Raw genomic sequence first — 13,173 nt, forward strand, 5'->3', positions numbered from 1 at the left:
GTCCCAGAATGCCCTGCTGTTCCTCTGTACGCACTGTTAAGTCCCTCGGGTACACCGACACACTTTGTGACCTCTCTGCTCAGTGGACATCATCAGGCAGATTAAAATCAGTTAATGCACTTGGGGCTAGTTGACTCTGTCCCACACACACACGCACACACACACACACACCATCAACCAGCCATTTCTCACTCACTTTTTAAAATTAATACCCATTGTTTTTGCTAAGCAGAGGATGTCCCGGAGGCTGCCTCACAGGGTTGTGTGTTCGTGTGTTATGTGTGTGTGTGTGTGCATGGGCTGCACATTAGATTCAGTGAAGAGAGGGTTTCAGTGGATTACTATGGCCCCAAAGTGCCATGCCCTTTCATTAACCTTGCCTCTTAGTCGTCTCATTTAATACAAAACAAATTTCTAATCTGCAGCCTGCTAAACAGTTCTGCAGCTCACTCTGTGGCTGTGTGTGTGAGTGTCTATGTGTGTGTGTGTGCTTGTGGTACTGTTACTCTTATTGCCTTGGGTTCCCTCTGCCTAGCCCCCTAATTACTCCCCGAAACAGGCGGCCAGGCTCCTCCTATGTGCTATCATCATTTTAAATTTATTTTGATTGATTTGTGTCAGCTTTAACTATGCTTTGGGCCGAGGTCGATAAATAAAGATCAATACTTTAATGTTTTCCTCTGAACCTTTATTAAAAAATAGATTGGCTATAAAGAGGGCTGAATTACGAGGAGGACTGCCTACTTCCAATGCATGTCAACTGGAATCTAATTGAACAACATTGAACCGGGGGAGATTAGTCCAGGGAATGTGAGCTGCAGGAGGCCCAGAGTGTGAGAGAGGGAGGAGAGAGGAAGACTGAGGAATTGATGCTGCGAGGTGAAAGAGAAAATAAAAGTTGGAGAGTTGTTAATGCTCCAGCTGAAAACAACTTGTCTTCTGCTTTGGCCAAGATGGTGTCAGATGGTGTTGTCACCAGTCGAGTTGAAAATATGATTGTTCATTCCAAAGCTCAGTTGGCTTTGGCTTGGTTAAAATTACTTTAATATTACCTTGACATCCATTCCGAGATGTGCGCCAGGTAAGCAGTTACTTGCCTCCACCTGAGTGTCAGATGAGAGGAATGACAAGAATAGCTAGACATCATGAGCATAGCAGTGGTAGGAGAGGGCATGCAAGTGTATGGCATCATTAAGAGGGAAGAGAAGTGGGCCCAGGATGGGACCTTGTGGAACTCCTGTGATGATCTGATGTCACCTGATAGGAGCAACTTGTTGATAGAACTAGAGCCTGATACCCATTTCACACTGAGCAAAAAATACACCAAGACCTGCTAACATCTGGCTTTTGTGGGCGTCTCTGGCTCATGTATACACACTTATTTTGGTGTAAAAACAGTCTGAGACACCTAATCCTTTAAGTGTAGAGAGGAGGATCTGGTGGTATACTGTGTCAAATGCAGCAGACATTAATTCTCTACATTAAGCAATTACCACAAAAATCCTGGATTATGACTTTAGGTAACATTTATTGAACATAATCAATAGTTAGAACTTAGGTATTTATGTTTGACTTTCCTTATCTCATTACATCTGCAGGATGTTTTAGAAGTGCTGGAACAAACTTCTTCTTGACCTCCCATGCCTCCACAAGCAGGTCAAGAAGGACGCGCGAGGGATTCAGTAGCTTTCTCAGTGATACTAAAGCAGGAAACTCCCCCTATTTACTAGTTTACCATACCGAACAGCTGATGCATGGAGTATCCAAACTTTAAATTGTTGATTCTCTGAAGATATTGTGTCTTTCATGAGTGGATATACAATTCTTGTGCATTTAGGGAATTTTGGCCCCATCGAGCCATTAAAAAAAGGTCAGCAGGCCACAAAGAATTAAAAGGTAGTCAGTGATGCTGACAGGCAGACGGCATCACTGCACTGCACTGCACCACAGCACCAAAATTTAAAAAGGGCTCAACTATTTAATAATGTGCATGGAATGACCCAACCGGGTTAAGTCTCAGGGCAGGGCAGGAAGTGTGGTGAGGTGGGATTAAAATGCTCTTGTTGTTATTTGTGTCACTGTCATTGTCAGACAGACAGACAGAACACACTGTTCTCTGGTGCATCAACTGTCTCTCCAATCCACGCTGTGATTAACCTTTTGTACAGGGCACAGATTATGGCCTAAATGTGGTATGCACAGGCACAGACACACACACTGAACACAAACTAATGGACGCTGTAGTTGAGAAAGCTCAGAATGGTTTGCCTGTCGTTTCTCTTGTGTAGTCAGTGTAGGTACAGTGGCACACACACAGCTAACACTTCTTCGGAAAAAAAGCTTCAGAAAATCAATATTCAATTTGGTATGATTCTGTTGTAACATATTCACATAATATTTTTTGCACTTTGTCCTATGTATTAACCAATTCTCTCTTCCCACATCCTAACTTGTCGAATGCGGCAGCTTGGTCAGTGGCCTTAAACTTCCAATTATGACGCTCTACCGACCCCTTTAGTGTCAGTTTTGTATGAGTGTGGCAATCCAGTCAAGTTTGCAAAAATATGTAATATGCAATGTTCGGTTAGACTTTCAAAATAAAGCTTGCTGACAAACAGTTCACATATCATGACATATGACTTTCGAACTGTCCATAACTTTGTGCAACAGTCACGGTTTGGTTAGGTGTGGGCACAAAAACTACTTGGTAAGGTTTAGTCAAACGTGCATAAAAAAATTGCGTAATGTAGCTCACGTCATGTAAGTACGTTACGTAATTTACGTAGGTTACATCACCTACGCGCATTAATGTACTTACGTAACCTAACTTTAAGAAAAAAACAAAAACTTGACAATTAGCCACTCTTAGGCGATTTTTAGCAGGTTAACCCGCTAATTTTGGTGGGAAAGTGGTACTTGTTTCCAGTCCCAGCAGGTAGCTTTTTTCAGCAAACAAAACACAGCTCTAAAAATCTGTAAACAAACAGTGTTAGTGAGCTGTTGAACATAGTGGAGCATTAGCTTTTTCTGGACTGAAGATAATGCATTAACAGGTCATCTGCTACAACAATTGACAATCAAGCTAACTAGTTTTACTTACTGCAGTGTTATTAAAGTTAATTACAACTTGGGTTTTATTTTCATACCCCTCTCCAATGGTTCAGTTATGATAACACAGAAGCCACCAGTGTAATTGCTGAGATCTGGCAGCGCAACAACAATGCTATAAAACTTGTCAGGCGGCCAAGAAACACAACTGGTCAGATGATTAAACAGGTTTTAAACAAACTCCCTGGTTAGCCAAAATTATTTGGAAAAGAAAACAAAGGTTACCGTTAAATATATAATGAAACTGACTCAGTAGATTAGGGACCGCCGGCTCTCTAAGACGGACCTTGTTTGTTCATTGTACACATGCATGAGTTTGCAAGAAACAAGCAATAATGCATTTACAGTAATTTGCAACCTTTCAACAGGGATACCCCGCTGAGAGGAAATTATTATTCACTGAAGTGCCTGTGTCTGGCAAAGCCACAGTAGAATTAGGTGGAACAGTAGGTTTAAGAGTGTTCATCTAAAAAGCGCTGAAGCAATGGCCTGACATTTTAGTATTTATCATGTTTTTTTCATATTCACTATACAGATTGTAATGTGATTTTTTTTACTAAAAGCAAGAATGGAAACATTTTCAGCGCCACCCAAACTTTTCTGATTACCTTTTGTCAAGCAATAAAAAAGAAAAAAAACAGCCGAGCGACAGAGTTACAGAGCGCTGCAGAAAAGTGTTAAACAGAAGGTGTAATCACTTCAGCACTTAGGAGCCTATATTTCATGATACTGTCACTTTTATTTGAATACCTTATGTGTTAAAGCCTAGTTAAATGCAAGGGATTAAACACAATATAAACTTGATCCCTTTCAGTAACTGGCTCTTAATCTGTCTTTGTCTCTGTCTCAGGTGGAAGAATACTGATGTACTCCCTCCAAGCGCCGCCGCTGCCCGTCTCTGATCTCCCTCTAGTCGGGTATGTGATTGGAGCTCACACATATAATGGTGTGTGTGTGCGTGTGTGTGTTTGGAAAAAGGCTAGATAGCTTACCGGCACTTAGTTTCACTGGTCAACAGTCCTGGTGAAAGCCTGTATGTCGAAAGAAGACCTTGAGTTGGATACACACACACTCAAACACACGCACGGTGGCCAATGAAGGTTTGGTAGGAGGGGGTGCGTTAAGCTGGCGAGAGTGTCAGAGGGTATGTGCAGCTCGCTATAGTGCATTTTGTTGTAATGGCGTCCCAGTTGTCTTGTCAGAAATCAATGGGAACCAGGAGTCTCTGCAAGCACATGGAGGTCAAGGCTTCGTCTGCCTAAATATTTAATCCTGGGAACACGTCTGGAGCTTTTAAAGATGAGCGCACTGCCCTCTTTTCTCCTGCCACGACACGCGCTGCATCTTCTTGCTGGGGTTTACTGTAAATGCACCGCTCACACGCATGTGGAAACACAAAACACGCAGGCACAAATGCTCGTAAACACACACACACACCATCACACACACACAGACACACACACATTCATGCTTGGACGGCACTGCCTGTCCATCCTGGCTCAGGTCAGGGCTGGGTTAAAATCAATTCTAATCAATTATTAAGCGCCCGTATCTCAGCAATGCTAAAATAGGGAACTGATGGATAGAGTCCACTCCTTCCATCATTGCGTTCCCTTGGACAACTTATGACCCCACCACCCCCAAAAGTCAGAAAAAGAACATCCTCATATCTGATTTGTCCAAGTGGGGGAGCTGATAGTCTCGTACTGTTTTTACCTTATCGCCTGACAAAAGGAATAAGGGATGTGCACAGGCTGTAAGAAACCTTGACTAAAATGTCAGCAGGATGTAGAGACGCTTGAGTAATGACAATCAGAAGTTGAATTATATGGATGCATTTTCGTGTCTGGCTCCAGAAAACTTCCGCAGAGTTGTATTTGCTATTTGGATGAAATACTAGAAGTCAAGAAACTCAAGACTCTAAAATGATCAGTTTACACCCCCAAATGTTTGATTGATATGTCTCTTACACATCAGTTCTCATGTGCGTAATAGCACATGTGTCAGCTTTATAGTTGTATAGTCCCATTATGTATATGTTAAGATGTTCCTTAAGTGAGCAGAGTGTTGCGTTGGTTTTTTCCTCTTTTAGCAGTGATAAAATACATTATTGCAACAATTTTACATAATTTGTTGTCCAAAACTCTCCAATAAGCTAACCGTCTCACAAACATTTGGCATACAGTATCATGACTTATACAGTTAATATGGCTACAGTAATGTGCTGACAAATCAAAGTCCAATGTTCACTCACCTTTTTTGCTCTCTATTTGGTCTCAAGAGAAAAACATCTATCTCTTTAGCTCCACTATGTCCATCAGCTAGTCTCTGACTGTTTGTCTGCTGTTCAGAGCCGAGCTGGTAGTGTACAGCAGGGTTTTAGAGCTGTCTGATGGGACTGGAAACAAGGTTACAAGAGTGGTTGGAAACAGAGAAGTCAAGGGCCATAAAACTAAAACAAGGTCTGTTGACCTGTGCGAAACTGCAGTGAGGTGACTGTTCTCTGTGGGTTTATCCTCTCTCACAATTCACACGTTCAACATAACTGAAATCAATTATTTTAATGATTTTATTACTTTCATAAGTAATAATTATTTTACAGAATAATAATGTATAATACTACACAATACAAATTCACGAGGCTCTAAAGTACATTGTTATTAGCAGAATAGCAGAAAATATAACTTCTTTCATTTTACCGCTGCAAAAGGATTTTGAAAATAGAGATGTCTCTATACAAATAAACAATATATAATCTGATTTGTTGTATTTGTGTAAAGATGAGTAGGTTACACAGAAAAACATGTGCCTGGTTTAATTTCTATGGGACCATTAGCATTAAAAACACATGCGATCATCCAGCATCTGGTAATAAAAGAGGTATTGACAAAAATGTTGCTTTAACTATATTTTATCATATTTAATCATAATGTTCTCCCAATGTCCTACAATCATAAGCGTATTTATTCTATTTTCTCTATTTTCATAGATTACGCGGTCTTCTTTGAGGTCTGTAGAAGCACAGTAAGTTTGAAGTTTGAAAAAACATGGTTTTTCATGAGCGAAACTGAACTGACAGCTGCTTATGTGGTGGCCATGAAAGCAACTGAAGGTCTGAAAAAGAGCATGTTAGGCTGAACACTTTTAATATCCATATGAAATATCATCACATAAAACTAAACGTCACCTACAGTTGTAAAGTAATATGCCAGCTGAGAATGAATTTAGGCACGGCTAAATCGTAAAAACATTATCAAATAGGTGAAAAGGAACATTAAAAAGAGCTCTGCCAGTGTTTTTGAGACCATGGCACGGCTGAGGACAGCCACACACACACACACACACTGAATTTTGTTAAATCACCTGCGTACAGTTTTTACTATATATCCACTATATTCATTAGTCCTACTTGTCTTTGTTGTCAGTGTTGCAATGCTTTGTCAATGTGTTGTCTTGCAATACAAATAAATAAATAGATAAATAAAAAAACGTTCACCCTATGAAATTGGACAGCCCTTCATGACCCTCATACAGCATCAGTTGTCATCAATGGTGTTTGTGTAAACAGACGCAGACTGGACATTTCCCAAATCAGAGGGTTAGGGCTAAGTGGTAGGGGGAAAGGGCTGTTTTGGGATTGGCCGTAGACACATGATCCAGTAATTACACCTATCCCTTATTAACCATTACTACTAAAAAACTCAGTAGTAATGGGGAAACATACACATTTTGCACCTCACCCCCAAATAAAATATCTTTTTAGCAGGCGTTAATTGCATTTTGACATTTGTATGATGTGTGTCGTGGCTGTGGCCCAGCACCAGTCACGTCCTCCCCCCAACAGAGGACATGTCAGGGTGGGGCCGGTGTGACCCAGATGGGCCTAACTCCAATCAATGCCGCCTCGTCTTAAGTGTGATCACTAAAGACAGACAGACAAACACACATAAATGCACACACACATACACAGATAGGATGGCCATGCTTTGGTCGATGAGCCCCTGGGCTGGTCTGAAAAGGCGTCACATCTTAGAAGCATGTCGTTCCAGCCTGATGAGCAATCTGCCTCATCAAAAGACCTTTATCCCAATCAATAAGGCTTTCGGCAAGGGAGCCCTGCACCGCCTGTCCACAGTCCCCACCGTGCACCGCTCTGTGTGTGGCTGTGTCTGTGTGCACTCAACAGGGGTTATGTTTGTGTGTGTACATTGTGCATGTCAGCTGCAAGGTTTTCATTTGTGGCTGTACACTAATAAGAGGAGCGATGTCATTCTTTTTTTTCAGTGTTGATGTCTGCATATGCATTGTGCTTGTGTCATGTTCAAGTGTGCATGGGTCTGACAGTTGGAGAGTTTTTGGTGTTTTTGTTCCACTGGAAGCCTGTGACTGGATCAAAAGTACTTTATTGTTATGTATATGCGTCTCACATGTTGCTGATGGATCCAAACAGGTAGAAATAAAATATACACATAGATGAGATGTCTGCTCTCTCCAACTTTTTCCTTCACTTCCATTAATTTGGGGTATGCAGAAGAGATGGATTAACAAGACTCTACAGCCATGCTAGGGACTATCTGAGACAGCACTTTGAAACAGTGATGCTTTGAGCTAATATGCTGATGTCAAGCAGGTAATGTTTACTGTGTACTCCATATTAATGTGGAGAGAAGAGCCACCATAAACATCATCGATGCAGCGGAAAAAGCATCAAGGTGGCTGTGGATCAAGAGGGGTAATAGATGGTGTAGCGTGCTACTTGGACACAAGTCAAGGACTGATCACCCCTAGCTGGGTGCAGAGATGCAGAGATGCAAGGTGCAGACCTGCTCATCTGGAGCGATACAGCACCTCCTAACCAAAGTACCAAAGTCATTTCTATGCTCATCCATTCTCACACAGCAATGGAATGTTGCTCCCAATGGAACAGCCATGCCTGAGAGCCATCTCGAGCGCACAGCGTCTTTTGTTGACTATCATTGCAACACCTATTGATTTCAAACTTCATGACTTCAGATAACCATGAAGACATCATCAGTGGTTGTAAAATCTAAAATTGGTGGAGAATTGGCACTGTGTTGGGCTGCGTCTGTATGATGTGTCAGTGTATGATACTCCGTCTATGATGACTTTAGCCTGTTGGCCGTTACAGGAGAGCTGTGAATTCATCTCTTATCTCGCTCATCCCGCAGGGGGCCGGCTAATTAACCTAATAAAAACGCTAACCATTTTCCTAAGCTAAATTGAATTGACTTGTCAACAGTGTACGTCAATACACATAAGGAGCATTAGTACTTAGTGGGAAGAGCGTTTAAGGTGGCTGGTTGAGTGTACAACGAGAGCCTTGTAGAGAAATTGGTTTACTAGTTTTCTTTCCTGGTGATCTAACAACTCTGTTTCCTGTGAGAGAGTGGTGAAAATGATTTCAAACTAAAAAATATGAGCAGTTCTCTATGTCAAGGAGATTGGAGCATGGTGCTTGATTGGTGACCATCTTTTTGTCTAAATGAAAAGATCTAAATGTTGTACATGTGCATATTTTTGGTTAAATCTTTTCATAAACACACACTGTTTTGTGTTCACAGAAGAAAAGGTTGGTGGTAGGCATGAGTGTTAATTCAATATCGATTAAAATGCTTTTTCAAAGCCTCCTCTGCTCTGCTAGGACACATCATTCTGTGTATAGTGGGGCAACTTTTGGCAAAGTTTTGACTATGATAAATCAAGTTGGCTCAAGTTTCCTTGTGTGTGTCATCCTGCCAAGAAAGCATTGGTCCAAAATTGTGTATCTCATAATTGACTGCAATCTCTTTCCTGTAAAAGGTCAACATTATCAAGAGTTTAAGTCTATATACCATGTCAAATTTGGATGTGATTGATGAATGTCTGTTAGAATGAATGTTTGAAATTCATTTTATGATTTTTTTATTAATCCTACACATTTTTATTTTTTTTAGAGTCACATGTGATAGATACAATGTAACACAATGGTATGATGTTTATTGTAAATGCAAAATGCATATTGGCTTTTTGACCCCAGGAAGACTAACGGGTGCCAAGGGCATTCTAATGGTGGTCCTTTTAATGAATACTTAATTAAGGCTTATTGCAGCCTATTGTCCAATTCTATATTTGTCATTTCTGTTATGTTGGCTTTGCACATTACCGTACCACTACCTCTTGAACTACCCTCATTCCCACTATAGCAATGTCTTTCTGTGTTTGTAGAGTGGAGGGGGCTGCAATTGCATTTCATTGTGCAATACTGCATTGTAAGTACAAGAAATTAAACCTTGAAGCTTGAGGAAGGGTTATCATTTTGTAATATGGCCCAAAATGAGACTGAATGATTCTTACAAACAACATGTCCTTGCCAAATGTGTGATTAAATGTCATGCCTATAACCTTCCACATTTCACTATCTTTTTTGTACAGTAACTGTTTGCAGCTAATCTTAATAATAATCTAATTTGCGCAGCAAAAAGTTGTCAAATTTAAATGTGCTGGGTATGTGTAGGCTTTTTATACAGTGGGGTCAAAAAGTCTGGGACTACTTGTCAAAATATTTCTATATTGCATTGTTTAGGAATGTAATTATTTCAGTAGATGTGAAATGAAAGCTTCACAATTTGAGTGAAAAGTTGAGCCTCTGAAAAATTTACATGGATTTCAGAATGTCTTTGTATCTGGTATGCCCATCTTTTGCTTTAATGACAGCATGCACTCGAGTTGCAATGAACGCCACAAGTTTTTGCACACCTCAAAGCTTTGCAAGAACTACATGAAGAGCAAAGAAAGACCAAGGAGTCCTGACTGTCATGGACTTTGCCCTACAGTAACCTGACCTCAACCCCATTGGATTTGTATGGGGGCACTTGAAGACTGGGGATGCCGAGCATTCTGTGACATCAAATCATGCTGGGATAACATGATTCAGCAGGTTTTACACAAACGTGGAGGCCATGCCAGCTCGAGTGCATGCTGTGACTAAAACAAAAGGGAGATATTCCAAATACTGATATTACGATATTTCATGGACATTTTCCAGATTTCCCAGTTCACTTAAATTATTAAGCTGATATTATCATTTGGAACAAATGCAACATTTGACAAGTCCAGTAGTGAGGTAGTAAAGTAGTAAATGTAGATGTTAAAGTCCCCTGGGTTGCTCAAACCAAAAAAAAGGGGAAAAAAAACCCCAAAAAACAAGAAATTACCTCAGGCCCTGGTTACAAAACTGCTTGCCTGTGTGATAGTTATATTTGATTAACATCTGTGATATCTGGGAAATGCAGCAGCAGTAAAACATTAGCTCCAACATGGAAAATAAATAAAAAAATAAATAAAAAAAAAGCTAGAATACAGTAGAGACACGTTTACTCTTTGATTTTACTTCCTCTTTCTTGCTTCGTTTTCTGGTCATATTCTTTTTTTCATTTCTTTGTCTCTCTTCCTCTTGCACAGCCTCCCGCTGTCTGCCTTCCTGCCTCATCCTGTTAATGTTAATAGCACCGGCTGATGTTTTAATAAATTAAGCTTGATTAAGAAGATTGTCGCCCTTTTGATTCTAATGGGGTCTTAAACAAACTCTACCGTGATAGAATAATCAGGAGAAAAAAAAAAAAACGTGTGGAGGAGTGTGGAGTGTGTGCTTCTGTGTGAGATGTGTGTGTGTCGTGTGTGCACAGCCTCTGCTTGTGCTCAGAAGTGAGTTCTGGGCGGGAGAGTGTGTGTAAGCGCCCATTGATACAGTGTCTTCACTGGGGAGTGTCATCTTCACAATGTGTGTGTGTGTGTGTGTGTGCGATGGTTTACGAGCGCTCTTCTCCCTCGACCATTAAGCTCCTTCCTCTGGTCTCTCCCTGTGGTAGTGTAATGACCTGCAATCAGCTCTGAGTGTATCTCCATTAAAAGGCCTTTTCCTTCCCACCCTGCACCGAGGCAAACAGCTCTGTTAGAGGAATTAAAACACACAGGAGGCTTGGCTACCACTCTAGTTAATACAGATCTATAGTTTCTCTTACTGCTACCACCCACCATGATGGTTATGGTTTGGTTATTCAGTGGGCCCCAGATGACACTGAGATGAAACAATGTATAAAACAGTGCATGTAGTCTTAGCTTAGTGCCTCTTTATCTCACAAACTGACTGCTGCGTGTCCATGGCTTATGTGTTATCATTCAAAAGTAAAAGAGCCATACACTGGCTAAAGGCTGAACAGAAAGCAGAACAGTTCTGGAGTTAAAATGATTAAAGGAAGGATACAACTATGGTTCGTTAAATTCTTTTCAGTCTGTGTTAATTAGGTTTAGTGATGTTTACACCGGGAGAAGTAAGAAGTAGTAACTGGTTAGTCAAATTGTGAGGGCAAATCTGTTTGGACCACATGCATATTTTAATGAAATATTGCTAAGGCATCAGTGTATTAATTAATCATACTGCAAGAGGAAACGATATGACTGGAGTCTGATCGTTTCCCCCAAAATACAACAATTTTAAGACGCTGGTATGATAGCTTTATATTTCCCATCTTGCAACGCTGAACACGACCCGCGAGAGAGCAAGTGTGTAAATAACTGAATTCCCCCAAATATTGAACTATTCCTTTAATGACAGTCACATGTTTACACCTCCTCTTTTTTCAGATCATAACCTTGTAACTGTAATACTGTAATATTTACAGCACATTCTCAGCAGCAATGGGCTGAAGGTGATTGGCAGGCCTTTGGTCTGTCTCTCTAAACCTCCTGACCTCTTCTCCTGTGTGGTTTTATACTGTACTGGAGGATTTTCAAGCAATTTCTCAACAGTACATTAAATTCCAAAGTCCAAGTCCACATTTAAAGTCCAAGGGCAACCACACAGATATATACAGTATGTGACACTGTAGTCCTACTACTCGTCAGAAAGAATAAGGCTGATTTTAAATGAAGTGTCGTCCTTTATGAACGATAGTGCCTCAATACAGGCTAATATATTTCACTCACAGCGTGTTACACTAATCCTGTTGTTCAAACACAGGATCCCCCAACATTTCTTATTAGCAATTTTCGGACATCTCCCCAAAATAAATTACATCCATTTATGAGAAATGTAAGCTAACAATTTAATGCGACGTGGGCAGCAGCCAGTCTGATTGAATTACGATCATAACTTTATGTGTAGCTCAGGCTTTGGACACTAGCAAAGAAGGCAAACTGTGTTTCAAAGGAAGGATGTTTCCTTCCATTATGTATTCTCACAGTACAGTGTATATAATGTCTTACTCCATATTCTGTACATTAGGGGTGTATTGGTACACAGAAGTCACGGTTCGGTACGTACCTTGGTGTTGGGGATGCACGAGGTCTGTACAGCAGAAAAAAAACAACAAAAAGTCCAAAATCCATCAGGCTAGGTTTCTTTTAAGTCCACCAACTTCCACCTGAGATAGCTGATAAAACCTGTAGTGCATTAAGCAGTAAACAGTTAACACTCTGGCAATAAGGCATATTTATATCTACCTTTAACTTATATCTACCTTTCAAGTGCCTGCAAGGTTTAACGTGAACTCTTATTGGATCATACAAGTCATTTCCATTTGATAGAGAACAACACAGTCACCTCTATTACCATCACACTGGCATATGTCGGTCTTGGAAGCTGTGTTCAGTTCAGGTTCCGGCCTTGTTGAGCGGCTGCTGGGCCTGGTTCCCTGGACTGTGGTGAAAACTGCATGGCTCCCTGAGAAAATTAGCTAACGGCAGCTAGCAGCTCTGATGAAAGATAGCTACAGCAAAGAGTGTAGTTAGCAGCAGCTAGCGGTTTCTGTGGTAATATGCTGCCCCCCATTCATTTTGAAATGTCCTCCAACAGGACTCCAATCTTTACATATTTCACTTTTAATTCAAAAGTTTTAATTTGTGCATTTTGTGCTGGTTCTTATCAACACTGGATATGAGTATGAATGTAGTGCAACCAGCCTGTTTCTGAGGGTTGGGGATTCTGTGTGTGTTTTTCCTAAATTCTAAAGATAACCTCCAAGGTCAATAGAATAGGATGTGACAATAACATACTCAGGACATACA

General features: G+C 40.7%; 1 protein-coding gene across 4 annotated transcripts in view; it reads left to right on the plus strand.

Moving 5' to 3' along the window:
- LOC311270440 (uncharacterized protein) overlaps nucleotides 1-13,173 on the plus strand; it is a 171,334-nt gene that overhangs the window by 102,375 nt on the left and 55,786 nt on the right. For 3 of the 4 annotated variants that reach the window (XM_084375297.1, XM_084375299.1, XM_084375298.1), the window contains one exon: nucleotides 3,959-4,025. In XM_084375297.1, coding sequence (XP_084231423.1) covers nucleotides 3,959-4,025 — 67 coding nt within the window. Of the gene's footprint in view, nucleotides 1-3,958; nucleotides 4,029-13,173 lie in introns of those variants that run through there. The other variant, XR_014624258.1, reaches the window with a different exon arrangement.

Source organism: Pagrus pagrus, assembly GCF_965226575.1.
Source record: "Pagrus pagrus genome assembly, chromosome: 15".
NCBI lineage: Eukaryota > Metazoa > Chordata > Actinopteri > Spariformes > Sparidae > Pagrus > Pagrus pagrus.